This window comes from Ylistrum balloti, unplaced genomic scaffold (assembly GCF_031769215.1).
Source record: "Ylistrum balloti isolate Yb309-2 unplaced genomic scaffold, AGI_CSIRO_Ybal_v1 Utg370902, whole genome shotgun sequence".
Taxonomy (NCBI): domain Eukaryota; kingdom Metazoa; phylum Mollusca; class Bivalvia; order Pectinida; family Pectinidae; genus Ylistrum; species Ylistrum balloti.
The window spans coordinates 300,829-317,938 of record NW_026782512.1 but is presented as its reverse complement, the minus strand read 5'-3'; the positions used below and the strand labels follow the sequence as shown (position 1 = coordinate 317,938).

General features: G+C 34.7%; 1 protein-coding gene across 1 annotated transcript in view; it reads right to left on the bottom strand.

The window, feature by feature from the left end:
• Nucleotides 1-17,110, bottom strand: part of LOC132559394 (transmembrane channel-like protein 7) — a 33,613-nt gene continuing 16,503 nt past the window's right edge. Inside the window, exons 5-20 of the mRNA XM_060224006.1 lie at nt 16,427-16,496; nt 15,139-15,220; nt 10,263-10,525; nt 9,688-9,848; nt 9,101-9,251; nt 8,325-8,486; nt 6,496-6,650; nt 5,874-5,997; nt 5,305-5,402; nt 4,929-5,036; nt 4,670-4,745; nt 4,261-4,391; nt 3,173-3,331; nt 2,572-2,650; nt 1,896-2,132; nt 1-172 (exon numbers count right to left, since the gene is read on the bottom strand). Coding sequence (XP_060079989.1) covers nt 23-172; nt 1,896-2,132; nt 2,572-2,650; nt 3,173-3,331; nt 4,261-4,391; nt 4,670-4,745; nt 4,929-5,036; nt 5,305-5,402; nt 5,874-5,997; nt 6,496-6,650; nt 8,325-8,486; nt 9,101-9,251; nt 9,688-9,848; nt 10,263-10,525; nt 15,139-15,220; nt 16,427-16,496 — 2,206 coding nt within the window. The 3' untranslated portion in view covers nt 1-22. The remainder of the gene's footprint in view (nt 173-1,895; nt 2,133-2,571; nt 2,651-3,172; nt 3,332-4,260; nt 4,392-4,669; nt 4,746-4,928; nt 5,037-5,304; nt 5,403-5,873; nt 5,998-6,495; nt 6,651-8,324; nt 8,487-9,100; nt 9,252-9,687; nt 9,849-10,262; nt 10,526-15,138; nt 15,221-16,426; nt 16,497-17,110) is intronic.

Sequence of the window (17,110 nt, the reverse complement as noted above, 5' to 3'; positions counted from 1 at the left end):
TGTAATTGGTGCACGTGAGTTATCAGAACTCCAATGGTTTGGCCGGCTGTGTTGCAGGTGTAGTGCCCGTGTTGATTCTGGGTGTCTCCTCCCAGTCTGTATTGTTTACCAAAATTTTTGGCGTTGTTGGTCTGGAACCAGTTGGAGAGGGACTCCGGTATACCGGTGGTGCCTGAAAGTAGTGATATACACGTGTAATACACACAGAGACAAATAAACACGATAGAAAGGGGTGATTAATGCACGTGCATCAAAAATGTACTGAACTTTGATTTTGCGTGCTTTATATAAAAGTGCGAAGTAAAGTGCAAATGGTACAGCAGTCACAATGTTCATTAGTATCACAATTATGTTCCTCATAGGAATTATGCTGATACACATCACTGATAGACACGTGACGAATAATACACGCGCGGAATATAAATAGCACTCAACTTGTGGTATTTACAAAGTATACGAAGTGTAATAATATACTATTAGGAGATTTGATGTTCAAAGCACAAAACATTATAGGTAATATACTGATGTAGAAGGAAGCAGAATTTATAATCATTGTTATTGAACAAAAATCTACTTATTTACGCATGTACTTTTATAAGTTGTAGTGTAAATAATATTATTCAATCAAACACAATTATATCGACATAAAGAAGTACTATTTTTAGCATATAGCTAACCTGTTATCAGTTTAATAACATACATACTATTTCTTTTTTCACATGTGTAATTTGACCTTACGAAACTGTGATTGTGACGTCACCAAAATGACAGAGAATGAGAATATCGATAATTTTGATTTTGTATCAGCCTCGTAGAATTCTAATTTAACGGATGTTTGCAAAATCTTACACTACTTTCCATTCTATATGACATTAATAAAGCTCTTGCCTCTGAGAAATTCGTTTCATAAATCTCATATGAACAGAAACTCATGTGAGATCCTCTAAAACTTGAACACAGAAGTATATCAATGATTGTCTAGAGTCACCAAACATAATATATACTTGTATATAATTCTTGACATGTCCTTATAGCCTAATATCCTGAAATACACAGCCCTGAGGTATATATATATATATATAATAGTACTGATGTAGATAAGTGCAATATTCAGTCAACAGGAAACAATATACTTATCTTGGAATTTAATGACATAGTATTCAGATCTAAGAGCACTATTAAGGTTGATACTTAGGATAAAGACATACAAAGCAACACTGACTATCATAAAAATCTAAATTATAAAAAAATGTATTATTTGAACACCCATGTACAGAACTAATACTCCTGAAAATAACACATGTTCCTGTATATTATAACTTATCAAGTAGCATGACAAGCACGTGTAAGAGTTACACCTGTACTAGATTTTGTTTCAGTGGTAATATCGCAAAAAAAAATTTCAACCTTAAGTATCAAATTTATTTCAATAATCGGTAGATTTGTATACTCAGTGGAAATCTGTTCTGGCTCGCAAGAATATGTGACAACTAATATAAGTTTATATTATTGTTAATAGTAATTTAAGTTAAATCATAAATAATAATAATTGAAAATAAAGCAATGAAGAGATTAGGAAACATGCAGTGAGTTTAGAACGGTTCTGGTGTTCCGACGATCCGTTTTGTACATTTAAATGGGAGGATGGAAAATTGAAAAAGTGAAGCATACGCAACTATGCTATTGAAATGTTGGTCAAGGCATTTTTGCAGAATAAATCAATACCTGCAACGACACATTCCATTAGCATTGTTAACTACACCACTAACATTTTAAGCATAACGGTGTTAAAGAAAAAAAAGAATATTTGTTAATAATAATATTCTTTCTGTATACTGTGTAGGAACTACAGAGTATTTTTCTGGAGCTACGAAAAACTCATTTGTTTGCTATACATTAAATGGGTCTTTTTCTTCTGGCATTGCCGGGACAGGATCATCGGAAACAACAGGCCCTTCAGCATAAAGAATATGTGCACTTGGTCCGGGGGGAGTTTCTACCTCTGCCTCAGTCTTCTTAGATTTCGCCTTCTTTTCATTTACTGTAGTCACTGATTCCTTTTTCCTTGCCGCCGGTTTCTCTCCCGTCAGTTCGTAGACCTTCGCCATCAGGAATTGTTTGTCTCGACTCTCCTGCAACCAAGACAAGCAAATTATGTACAAAACTCACTACAGACCCTTACCAAAGACAACAGAAACCAACTAGCGAAGAAAAGCAACAAAAATGGAACAGGCTGTATCTGAAAATAATTAATATAGATCAATAAGATACATGAGAGGTCATAGGAATATCTCAAGTATATTTATATAAAAACCCAGCAAAAATAGGGAAAACTGTCTAAATAAACACAGGAGGGACACAGATTCAACAAAATCATACCCATACAAATGTAACAAGTGCCTACAAGACCCTGACGGTTCTATCAAACTGATTATCAGGAATAATGATAAATATTTCTTCACAAATGACATGTATGTTTCGAGTATCAATTGAAATAGTTTTAGAAAATATGATATAGTTCGTGATAAATTTCAATAACTAAATTAAAACAAATAAATATCAAGAACTTGCCATTGTGAGTTGTTCTTCCAGCATTTTGACGACGCCACGGTAGGCACTTCCTCTTGCTGAACAGAAGTAGATAATTATGCTGGAAAAACAATGAAGGTGAAGGTATTAACAGGAATTTCCCAGCAGAAATATCTTAAAACCAAAATGATCTTTAGTACTGCTTCACATAATACATTAGATCATAAGGAAAACGAACTAAAAATGTGGTCGCTATTCAGGGGTCGGCTCCATACAAGATTTTAATGGAAACTCATCATCTCTGTTCAACTTATAAACGGTAAATGTGAAAAACGTTTTCTTTTCACAAGAACAGTCTCCAAACACATTGACTACAAATATATAAAAGAAAGTTATAAGACGACGAAAGAAGAAGCGTTCGGAATTTACTGTATACAAGATTACTATAAATCAGTTATATTTCGCTTTGGAATTATTTTCGCGTTAAGACATTGATTATAGAACATTGAATTCTATTGTCTGATATGATATTTTGAGAGAAAAAAACACTGGTGTCTTTAGCATTCACACAATGAATTTGTTCAAGTCAAATCTTGACAGCTGTAATAAAGTGTGTAAAACATTGACTTAAAAGACGGCGTACATCAATACTACTAGGAATGTTAATACTGCCGATGATGACGTGATCAGTGTGACAAGGTCATTCAGCCATGCTGGAAGGTTGGAAATGGTCGCATCAATGATATTTGACATCCCTGTATTGTAGATTCGGAACGGCCCACACCCAGTCGACGGTCGTATCCTGGTACAGAAATAAGGTGGAACTGTTTTTCACCAAGAAAGTAGCATCTACCAAGACACTTCACGAACGGAAAGTTCGTAAATGAAAATGAAATAATAAAGGCTGTTCAATCTCTAAATAAATAGCAATAATAATAAAAACCACTAAAAGATTACGAAACGTTCTTTGAAATATATCAAGATAAAACAATGTTTTAACAAAATATCAATTAATATTGTAAATGCTATTTTTAAGGGCACCTATCTTTCCCCTTTTTTCCTAATATGGAATAAAATCGCAATTCAACAGAAATCGAAAATCTAAGAGAATAACGCTGACAGGCAATAATAATGCAATCGTGAGAATCCGAACCGTTGACAAAACGATCGATACAGGGAAACAATTCGATATCACTGTAAAATAACACAGTTTCGTGAGGCTCAACTTTCGTGGTTTTCATAACAGTACTACTTCGTGGACACTTGATTTCGTGGACAGAAATTGGTAAATAAATCTACTAATACGATAGTTTGCAGACATCTGAATTCGTGGATTAACCAAAGAAATCAATGAAATAGATCCCTCGAAAACTAATGATTTTACAGTGGTACCTTGGACTTAAATAATATTAGGCAATTGGGATGTAACTTCACCTGTATGTATTACATCATTTAAATTTATCGTGGACGAATGCATATATCAAAGATAAGAGCTGTATTATAAGCTTTGATTCATTACTTGGCTATACTGTATCTACATATAAATTTGTATCGAAAGGTATTATTCATTGATGTCTTTCCTACAATTTTGTGTTACTTTACTGTAGCAGTAACACCACGGAAATCCATGGTTGATATTGCTGACGAAATCTTTCAACTATTATTAATTACTCTGAGGTGTTTTATATGACCTTTGCGATTTATGTATCATACTATATCAACACAACTTACCTGACCATTGTATAACCGACTGGGAAAACTGACATGAAAAACGCCAGAAGTAGAATACCTATGAAGAAACTATTGTTCCGCGAGGCTCGGTACGGTTTCTCGGGAGGACCAGTAGTTTTCATTGCGGATAACTGAAAGACGATATCAAAATTCGAATCAAGTACGAGGGAATGACCAAATAATTCTAGATAACAATACATCAAAACATCAAAAAGGATGAAAAAGAAAATACCGTCAGCTGAAACCCTGAATATTGCAGACAAGTAGAACTATATTGAAATGTGACAGAATAAGTTACAATTACTCTACTACAACAAAAAGTTTTCCCCTCAGCAATAGTTCGATGTTAGGGTAAACACGTATTCGTGATACTGAAAATCTAGTTTAGCGAATGGACTTTGGTACTTACGTATTTCAAATAGAAAACCACAAAAAAACTGATAACCGTCATTGATGTGATCATAGGGCAATACAACAGGCCGATCCTGAAATCAATAAAATAAAACAAAAGGAACACTTTAATATAACACAAATATAGCAAGTTAGAAGATATTCATTAAAAATGGGTTATTGGAAAGGTAATTTGATCGTTGAGTTACGTGTACAAAATGTTATGAATTATAACATTGTCAATACATTTCTTCACATATAATTTGACTTATACTTACCAACATAACATCTGTGAATACACCAAGGCCAATACACTTTTTGGAATGTCGAATACAGCAGGGCCAACCTTCTTTAATAGCTTACTTTCACACTTTGTAGTTAGAGCCCTTAAAACAACAATAGTAAAACATGTTGGATTAGATTAAGGTTCTACAATATTCAAATATTTACAATTGTTTTTGCAATGGAATGATATATAAAACCTGAGGATGATGCTGATCTCGTTGCGTCTGTATTTTACATATAAACATGAAAAACGTTATATATATCCTATATTTCAATACTGAAATTAGCAGAATTGTTTAAACAGCAAGAAAAACTAATTTCAAAACATTGTTCTTTATGCTATATATAACTAAAGAGTGAACCACTTACATTCTAGGTCCCTCCACGAGCAGAATGACGATTACGTTAATAAAGAAATCCGTGACTACTAGCTTGTAGAATGTCTGACCAACGTAGGTTTCCCAGCACTGCAAAAACAAACAGTGGCGTCACCGATATACCAAGGAAACTCAAATGTGTTATTTCCTCCAACGAAAATGTACAAAATAGTGGAAAAATAATAATCAATAAATTAAAATAAATACCGTGAAAATAACGAGACCCAAATGTGTTATTTTGTGTAACAAAAGTGCCAAATACTAAAATAACATTTGTCAATAATTTTACAAGGAAAATTTAGTAAAAATTCATAGAAAATGCTGAGGATTATGCGAGAATACCATTACTGTATATGCACTATTATATATTTTACATGGAAATGTGATATATGACATAAAAAAAGTTTTGTACTACACATTTGTATATTTAACCAATTTGTTTCCAACGAATACTCGTTTGGACCCAGTAATCATTTGAACCATGCCGTCTTCATTATTCATTTGACTCTACACCTCAGTAGACAGAGAAATTGTGTAATTCATACCATAATTCTGACTTACCGTAATGGCTATACATGAATCCGGAATCCCTACATTACATGGGGTTGTCTTTGTACCACATGTGATAAGACTGTAGATGGATATGATCAGCACAGCCAATGAGGCAAGCTTCAGAAACACGATTCTGTTGGCAAGAGACATGTAAGTGCAAAACATAAAAGTTTAAACAGAAAACTTAATTTCAATAGCAGATGTACAGTTGGGCATTGTCCTTTTCAATACACATAATGTTTTTCGCTAAGTAGAACTCAAAATACATATAGTACAATGTTACACGTACATATTGTAACGTGAGAGAGAGAGAGAGAATGTGTACGAGAATATGGACTATGATTTTTAACCTATCTAGTAGGAACAGAAACAAGAAAATAAAAACATGTCAACACAATCATAATCCAAACTCAAATTCAATAAAACAAGGGCAAAATATGAACAAAACGAAAGATTAACACGTAAACTCCTCTCCTCAAAGAGTACAAGAGGAATAAGACCAGGTGTCCTGGAAGAGTGTTCTGTGTCATTGACAGGCGACAAAGATTTACATTCACGACACCCGCAATGCAAATCGTTGTCAACCAAAGTGAGTAATGTCATATTCTCAAATAAGAGCACGGCATTTTACCTTATCAAGTGTAACTTCAAGGCGAATCCAGTGGTATAATCTTCAAACTTGATCAGGATTTGAAAAATAATGGGCAATATTCCATTGAGAGCGCCCAGGGTAATGGATGGCAGATACTGTATCAGCAGTAGGACGAAACTGTCACTGGAAGTTGTCTGTAGATTAATGAGAGATGGTGATAATAGTTAGTACATTATTCGGTTAGTGGGGTGACTTTTTAAGGTTTTATTTGTCACCATAATACTGATATTAACGTGTTGTCACTGAGAACGTTCCAACAAACTTGCCTTGATATAACTAGTTTCTACTAAGATGAACTAATGTCTGAATGTTCCAAATGTAGAATCAACAGCTGCTGACTATTGTTTAAAATACTGTTTTGGACACTGGTCACTGTTGTTGACGGTTTTGGGCATCTTTTGGTTACGTTGTTAACTGTTTTGGACACGTTGTTAACTGTTTTTGGCATATATTTTTGACTATCTTTAACATAATGTTGGACGTTTTGGACGACCGTAAAACTGATGCTGGTGTAGGTCCACTATTCCAAATCAGAAATATCATTATGCAATGGATTAAGTGGACTCTACGTACATGCCTCAACGAGTATACATACAAATACACTGTTCGTAGACAGGAGTGCCACTATTGTGATACTGCATATACCTACGTGATAAGTTGTATGTGAAACAATGAAGCTCCTATATGTACGGATATATTTCAACAAAACAACAGCATAAGTAACTATCAATGTACTCACTACAATAGGAGAGCATTAAACTGTAGAAACTAACGACGAGAAACACGTGCAATTCAAATTATCTGCTGCTGTAAAAATGACATAAAAATCGCGATTGAAATATAACACTAGTTTCAACTGCGCGTCTGTGATTGGTGTTGGAAATTACATCAATGTTGCACAAGTCTGTGTGATTGGTTGGAATAAAAAACTACAGATAATTCGATTTTTTCTAAGGATATTACTGCCAGATTCGTCACCGGGATACAGATATTTGTAATCTTATGTACGACGCCTCGTGATACGGATTAAAAACATTGCAACTATTTAAGGCAATCTATCATATGTATATGTAATATTCCAAAAAATTACTCAACGCTGATGAAACCTGGAAAAAGACAGTGCTGATAGAACACAATACAAAACCACCAGTACTCATACGTTACATAAGCACATACGCTACGGTGAGTGTTCTCACCTCCCCAAAATCTAGCATCGCCATAGAAAGGCCAAACCGCTTAAAAACGGAATCGTGATGTTAAAAGACATATCTATCATTCCTTACAAGAAAACTCGTGTCATTGGTGTTGCACAACGTTTCCTTTATACATTGTCTTTATCTTATGTTTGGAAGTTTAGATAATATTAAAGTTTAAAGAGTACTAAGTGCATCAAATAAAAGGTCTTATCTTAATATCCAGGAGGTTAAACTCGTGTTTCATAAGTAAATAGAAAAGAAGTAACCTTGAATTGTTAAAAGTACTCATTCTTATCAACGATGACATAACATTTGAAGCAAAACATCATGAATTTCAACTAAACACACATTTAAGATGAAGCATTCTCTGCAACGACAGCTGTTCCCTTACCAATGCGTCCCGTCACAATCTTAGAACTATAACCAGAACTGATTATATATGACGCAAGACTTGCTTTCCCATGGTAGAAATGAAACGCATCTCATGAAAACATTGTCATGGCGACGCCGAGATACCCTCGACGTTAAATAACTGATCTCTGGTAGAAAACCCTGTTGGAGTAGTTTTTTGATAATGTTAAATGATGATGTTTTTCAAAAGAATCAGTTTACCTCTGTTGAGAACTTTTGGACGAAGTAGATTAGATATGCAGATCCACCAAGCATTGCTAGGATAAGCCAGTTGATGAAAAACCGTTTCGTGTAGAGAGCACACTTCTGATTCGATGTCATATTTTTTCTGGTCTGCCTAAATCTCGTTTCTGCCAGTTCTGCCTGTCATGATAAAGAAAACAATTTGTTATACAATGTATCGTCCTCTTAATTGGTTCCTGTTTCAAATTCTTGATCAAAGTCATAATGCTGCTTTCTTTCCTGATGTTGTTTACATTGCCATCGTCATGATGGACACCATTATCCTAAGCATCATGCATATGGTCACCACCTACTGGAAAATTCACATCAGCTTAGGACATGTATGGGTAACCTTATTTCATAACATCTGGTCAATTCAACCTGGTTATAACAGCCATACTCATAATACATAAATCTCGAACTTTACATCCTGGTCTCTTGAATTTTCCAGTGCTTGTGTATTTGTTCATAAATCTAAACAACATTTTTACTGAAATGGATCAATAAAATGACGCGTATCTTGATCACGTGGGTTATTCATTAAACTATATCTCTTGTCCTTGTGGTATCATACACTAAAATTTGAACAATACATTTTTTCGGGAAATTATGCAAAAAAAAGCATGATATCGTTACTTTATTATGGTTACTGTTACAAAAGTGTTTACGATTGCCATATGTATCTAGACGTTTATCAGTCCAGCCTTATCCGGTTTTTGTGACATTTTAAAGTGTATACAGTGAAAGAAGCGTACCACAATGTCTTTGTACACACTCTTCTGTTTAATTGTACTCCAAACCTCCTCTGTGAGGGCATAGTCCCAGCTACAGAACACTTTAATGTTATACGTGTACCGAACGGCATCACCAGACCGGGATATGCTCTCTCTAAAGCTCTTTACGCTTCTGTAACAGAAATAAAGCGTCATCAGTGATTGCCGCTATTGATCGAAAGGCTTAAGAGTAATTAATTGATGCTATCTTCGTGAGGTTGGTAAACATAAACTGATTAGATTTCAATATATCACAGAAAGTTTCGAAGTCTACATTGCCACCTTTATCAGATCAATGATCAGTGATGTTCATATTTGCCAGTGCACTAGAAAGTCATGAAATTAATCAGACTTTATAATCCTATCTGTACTAAGGTGAACAATTTTGAAAGAGATAGTGATAAGAAAACAGTGAAAACTGATTAAGTTACATAAACTACTAACCCCTCATTTAAGATCTATAAGATCTAGGGATATGTGTGTAAACGTCTTATGGACCCCCTCATCCCTGTTTATATATTTTTAAACTTGTAAAATGTGAAAATCTAAAACTAGATATGGATACTTACGCCTGTGCCATCACCACTAACGAAATGATGAAGACAACAACGACGACAACAAAGACAGCGAGCGGCATGATGTAATTAAAATTGTGACTTCCTGCAGTGCCCATACTGTATTCATTAGCATCATACCAACCAAGGAACAATGCTGTACCTTCCATCCAACCCTGAAAATAATCTAGATATAACGTAGAGGCCAAACACATACAGTTCGAACCAAAATTAAAAAATAAAAACATACAGGACAACAATACTTAATTTATAACAAGTACAGTATAATTACTAGTAAACAGAAGTACGTGTTGATATAATCCGACATTGGAATATAACTAGTTCCACGTACATGGTTGCCCTTGCCAAGAATGTAATTGCAATTTCGTAGACCTACTTTCACATATGTGCATCAACGATTTATCATTGATGATATAGTCAGTAGAGATAGTTATATCGCTGTACATTTTAAGACGGTATGGTCATATATATCACCTTATTAAAAACGAACTTAATTCATTATAACTTGATTTGATGTTTTGATGAATTTTACCCCTGACCACAAGGACATAAACATGCATTATACTAACCGTTCCCTGAAGAAAGTCTGCAATGAGTGTAGCGGCATTAGAGGAGACATTAACGGTGTAGGAGGCACTACAGGTCTGGGCGGTGGCCACGTCTACACCTCCGATACCTGTCCCAGTCACCGCACTGGTGTAACCGTTTGACGAGAAATTCACAATGGCAGGTAAAGTCACGAAAATGAACATTAGTAGAAAGATAGCGATGTTCAACTTGAAGAGGGTGCGCAGGAATACAAAGTAGGAAAGTACACCAGCCCCTTGTTGTCCTGTAAAATAATTAGTGAATAATGAAATTCTAGTTATGGCTATTTCACTAAATACAGATAAAAATTCATGTAATAATTTCAGGGTCATGTTGAACCTTAAATCTCATCTTGATTTCAAAGATAAAGAAGGGAAATTCTTTAAACTGTACTGTCACCCTGTGAACCACACTAAAATTATAGATGTTCTTAAAGTGTTACGCCCACACTATCGTTACAGGTAGGCAACTCCATAGAAAGACAAATTTACGTTGAATACGTCTTGTAAGTTATGTTTTACTAAACTTCGAGAGGTTTCAAAACACTTTCCACAGTTTTAATGGTCTCTTACTGATGACCACTTTAAAGGGATGACCATGCAATACCTCTAGTGAATGGCGTGCACTTAGCATTAATCATCAAACTTCCTGGACATGTCATTATAACAACACAGAAACTGGACATACTAACAACCCATCCTTTTAAACCGAACAAACAGTTGACACAAATGAAGAAATCAGAGAGACTGAGGAGCAGAAGGTAAGAGAAAAGATAGAGTCCACTGTGTTCGCCTTGGCACCCTCAGATTGAGGGCACTGTAAAACTTATCACGTGACCCTTATTGTAGATTAGTTACGAAATGCTACGACAGACCGTTCCTTTCTCTGTGAGGTTATGGTGATCACTCTATGGAACCAGCAGACAAAGACATCTGCGGTCTATAGCGAGAGGAGGAAGACACCTCCATAGATATGAAAATGGACTACTGGCACATCAAGTTATGCACAACACAATGCCGGTATTCTTCAAAAGACTTACACCTGATCACACTCGATACAATACCAACGATCATAATTCATTGTCACGTCTCCATTCCTATAAATATGGCACCACTTCAGACTACACTAACGTACTTATATGCTGCTCCTTCCGTTCTGCATTGTTACGCCTTATTTTATTATATCAACTTCTCTTTTAGATTACTACACTTTAAAAAAAACTACCATTAATTATAAAAGTCCTGGGGCGATTTTATGATGCAGTGTTACTGATAGCTCTATTTATTGAATAATCCAGTGAATGCGTCCATATATATTTTCGTTTATGTCAGAAGTGTAATTAATATGCATGTATCCTGGAACAGTTGCTTTCTTTCATTGACTGTGCCAGTCAGAAATCGATTGTGATGTAATAATATGAACACTGACGTTACGAATTGAATTTGGCGTAAAAATGGCTGCAGTCAAATATTTAGCTTGAAAAATAAACAGGCAAAATGTAGCCCATTTTTCAGAGCTGTGTAGTAAACAGTATCAGATTTGTCTTCATTTCATAGGAAGTTTTATCAAACTCGTCAAGAAGTTTTGAAAAAACTTCAAACACTAGTTTTATAATATCTCATATGACATTATATTATATATCATATGACGTTAAAAAATATTTCATATGAAATAAGAACGTATTTAAGGTTACATATTTATAAACCCAGCTTCTGTATCAGAAACTTTATTCTAACCTTAGGCTGTTGTTTTTTCAGGTATGATTGTAACAATCTAATATCTAACTTTATTGAAAAAAATATATAATCTGAGAATACTCATGGTTTTATTTAACAATCTCTTTCTCCCTAACAACCGGATCTTATCTAAAGCGTTATGCGTCTTATAACTCTATATTCGCATATGTATAGGAATTACATGACCACTGCACAAATTTTTATTAGAAATATTGATTTTACCTGTCATGACCAGAGACAAACTGCTTTGTAACGTAATCTATCTCGTGGGTATTGATCACGGTACCTAGAGAATTAAACATTGTTTGATCGTATTTCATTCATCATTATATCTGTCAGGTGCCTCGGGTATTTGTCAATAATAGCTCACGTTAATCGTTTATCAAATTATAAGTAAAACCCAGCTTTAATGACATAATTAACACATCATCAGAGATTAATATTAGTCTCAAATACTTAAACCTAGTCATTATAGGTATTTACACCTGAAGGTAGATCGATTCAGTTTCCTGTCAGGTGAGAGAACCGAAAATCATATTGGAAAAAACATTGGAAGGTCGGGGTTTATATCTCGACTTTTGTATGTTTTATTGAAAATGTCAATATGTTAGAGAGAAGTCCTCATTAACTAGATTCTAAATTATTCAATTATACTATTATTCAAAAGCTGTGGCACATTTCACAAGCACCACATACGTCATCATGATGAAAGTACGGGCCTGTTTATATCACAAGTAAACCTCCATTGTTTATACTGATATTTAAAGAACATGGTTAGCACGACTTAACCATTATATTCTCAGGACCACGTGATCCTACAAAATGGTAATAAATACCTCAATGTTTTGGTGCGATCTAGGTAACAACCATAACAAAGATAATTGACATATTGTGTGCGTTGTCGCGTGTGTCACGGTCGGGAACACTTATAGACCTACTACAGAGGTAGATATAAATAGTCTATTGTCGAGGTTCCATTCAGAATGTCAGTTTATACTTCACAAACAGTAATGTGGTGTAACTTGAAATTTAAATGTGTATGGAAAACGGATTTCAATTTCCTTTTTTTTCATACTTGATATTGTCAAATTCGTATACCAATGATTTCGACAGGTTCATTTTTAAAGACCGTTATTAAAAGCAATTTTATTTCTCTAAAGTGACATGGTATAATCTGGGACATTTTCTTCAGTATACTGACTGTGTTACAAGTAATTCTCTTCCAGTGATATACACTATAGCCTTAGCACCAATTAGTGGTATTTCAGTGATATATATTCATTTCGGTATCTGAGCCAATCTTAAAAAAACAAAACATTCCCAGATTATCATTTCAAAGAATCCTTCTATTGATCTGCTTAAGTAAGATCTGCACCGAGATACAACATCTAGATCTTTTAGCGGTATGATATTGTGATATATTGTTCATGTAGCATGGCTGACCCTTTCTCTCATTATATTATTAGTTATAGTTACCCTCATGACCGTACTTTAAACCAACCCCTATAACGTGTTTTACAATTTTGATTAATTGGGTCAATTATTGGACATGCTAATGTTTTATGACCTTTTTGTCAATATTTGCTAATGTTGGTTGATAATTAATCAAATATTAAGTATCGATTTTACATCACGTCATGGAGGGGTCACTAAAATTCGTGGATCTAGAAGTTCTTTAAGTAAATGATACCTAGTAGAACATGGGATTCAATCGGTCAATATTGTCTCAGCAATTTATTGTCTATGTAAAGCCATGTCTCATACCATATCCTGTGTAAATAACACTAACTGAGCGAGGAGTACGTGTCTTATTTATAACAGGTCATATCCTTATAATGAAAACAGTCCAAAGTATATTCGTTCTTCCCCTAATGCCTTGGTCAAAATACTTTACCGTATTGGTATCAAAACCCCGAATGGCTTGTATCTCAAAAACATAACGAGGAAATACACACAGATTACAAACCTTAATAATTACGTTTGTACTTGATTAGGGGAGAATGGTTGGAAACAAAGAATGTCTTTTCTGAAGAAATTATTTATCATCGTCAGTAGAATTCCCCGTCTTGTGTGTCACCTGATCGCTGTATTAAGCGTGATATCAGTAGTGCCCATTTTATCTGACTCGGTTGTGTTTCTGAATACCACCGCCACTGATTAAAGTGATATTTGACCGTTAGATCACTACAGAAACTACATTGGAGACAGTGAGCCGTGCTTCACCTGAACCAAGAGCTGTCCCTCATCCTTACACTTACCATGGCGTTCCATTTCTAGAGAACGTTAATTGTAGTTAATTATCTGAGCTGTTTCTTTGAAAACCATTTTAATTTGATTAAAACAGACATTAGATCTATTTACAAAGGAACGATCAAACCTTTCTTTTCATAAGAACCATAAATGTAATTAAAAAAAGTGTTTCGCAATTTATGATTAACCTGTTATAGTGGCGTTGTATTTAAATCCATGATACTACACCGTAGGGTTATCAGTACAAATAGCGGAGGGGTGTTACCAGAATATTGTTCTCTACAGTATCATAATTTTATTTTTTTAGTAAGTAGGTGATGTATATACCAGAGGGGAAAATAGTACGTGAAATCTGCAATGAAAGACATTGTCCTTTTTTAGTTTGTTCTTAATCTTTCCAAAATAGAATGACACGCAGACATCCGAATACAATTTATCTATAATTAATCCTAGGCCTATGATTTCAGTTTGTTTCTGTTAGGGCCTTGCTCAATGCTACACAAAAGGAAGATTTCACACCGAAACCGAAAACCATAGAACAATGGGTGTTGTCTGATTATAGCCTACATAGAAGAGATAGAATAGAAGGTGAAGGTGTTTACTTTGTGTAACGTGTATTTACATAGCCCAGACACCAATGGGGTTAAACCTTGTTGATATAATCGTATCACGCCATTAAAAAACAGATCAGAAAATTGAAGAAAAAAAATCTTCAAAGTAAAGTAAAATCAATGATTCCTCGGTAGGTCTAACAGGACAGGAATGTAAATAATGTATGAATGCTGTTGTAAACACGTCGTCCCTAGAACACCCTCCTAACTAGAGAACCCTATTACTTTATTAGACGATATGTTACAACATGTCTATCTACCTTCGATTTTTTTCAGAGCAGTCCCCCATAGTTCAATCTGGTATTGGAATTCTTTGTAGCCAATCTTGAACTTCTTCCAATCCTGAAATAAAAAAGTAATGCATGTAATGATCGTTCAAATCTTCATATACATATTCAGTAATGCTATAATCAAGAAATGACGTCACTTCGATATTGTTGATATTAAGTAAAGAAGAACTCTTCTGCATTGAAAACATCAGAAGCACTTCAGTCTTTTTCCCAGGGTCACTGATGTTCTGAACTTTCTATAAGTATCACCAGTGTTATCACTTAAAAGAACCATCAAAATATCTTTACGGGATTTGTAGAATATAATTAAGTAAACCATCAGTTTCATGCTCTTTAACGTGGGCTTTTTTCATAAGAGGAAATGTGCAAATTAATTATGACAATGTATTCATATCGTTCATCGAGACAATGACAATTAAGGATATCAGAACAATTTACTTATCGTTGATGAGGCCTTCATAGTCTTATTTCTAATTATAAAGAGGTGTATATATAGGATAACGTATATTTTTCTGTGAAGTATATCGTGAGAATAGACAAGACTTGCTGAATAGGTCTATGAAGTAATTCAGTTGAACTTGTTGAGGACGTTCTGTGTTCAGTAGGGAACTTCCTTTTGTTTTCGATTTTCTTCCTAACATATTTATGATATGGTATTTTAAATAACACCCAATATTTATGCAGCACTAAAAGTTTAATAACACTCCTTGTACCTGTATCGATTAGGCCAACAGGAACAATACACATGTCGCGTGGACATGTTATAATGTATACCTCGACAGAGAGGACGGCTTACTGTATCTAACCCTGATAAATCTACACGGTATACATATATGTACTTAAACAAGCACACGGGAACCTGTGATATACTACCTCGACCTATTCCACTGGGTCCCGAGATGTACGTGCAAATTCCAAACACTTTAAAGGTCATCACACGGGAAAAAAAATCATTTATTACACCCCATTGAGGGATCACATTTTATTACCGTGTCACCCATATGCCAGACCAAATACAGTGTATATGAAATACATCGTATCTTTTATTGCACAGAGCAAATTCAGTTTTTGTTGTTCTTGTTTTTTTTTGCTTTGTGTGTGTTGTTTTTATAGGAACCTGTCGAGTGGCGAACAAAGTTTTGAAATGTCCTTTTTCATCGGCTTAAAACAGTAGCGTTATATCTGTTTTCAAAGCGTGATTGCCTGGGTATGGTTTAAGCAATGGTTCTATTTATGTTTTGTGATTGAGCCTACTCACCATCTTTCGCCGATACATCCACCCGCTACATCCTCCAAGGCGTTTTGTTGGTCGCTCCGCCAACTTCGACCTTCAAGTAAAATATTAAATTTTTGAAAAAGTTTGTAAAACAGACGTGAAGTAATTATACCAAATGAACACGTCACTTATACAGTTATCAAAAGGTTTATACATATTTTGATACCATATTTTGAAGAAAAAAAATCATTACAATGACAAATGACGTTCATCATACCATGAACAGATTTTGAAACATTAAGCAGCTTCTATCCAGGTTACATTAGCCACGCGGAAAACAACAACAAAAGCTTAAATGAAGGTCTATCAATGTAACAATACACTGATTAGACAAATCTGATGATGATGATGATGATGATGATGATGATGATGATGATGATGATGATGATGATGATGATCAGGGGCGTAGCTTCCATAGAAAGAAAAAGCCCGGGCTTACACATAAAAGATCCGTGCATATATCGGACAAAATTACAAAACTAAGATTGAAAATAAATATCAGGGTTCGAAGTTTGTTGTTGAATAAATAAAAAAAACTGTCTCAGAAAACGATTCAAAACATCTTTGAAATCATGAAATTCATGACCCCTTGCCTGGGCTTACACATTTCTGCTGGGCTAACTACGCCCCTGATGATGATGATGATGATGATGATGATGATGATGA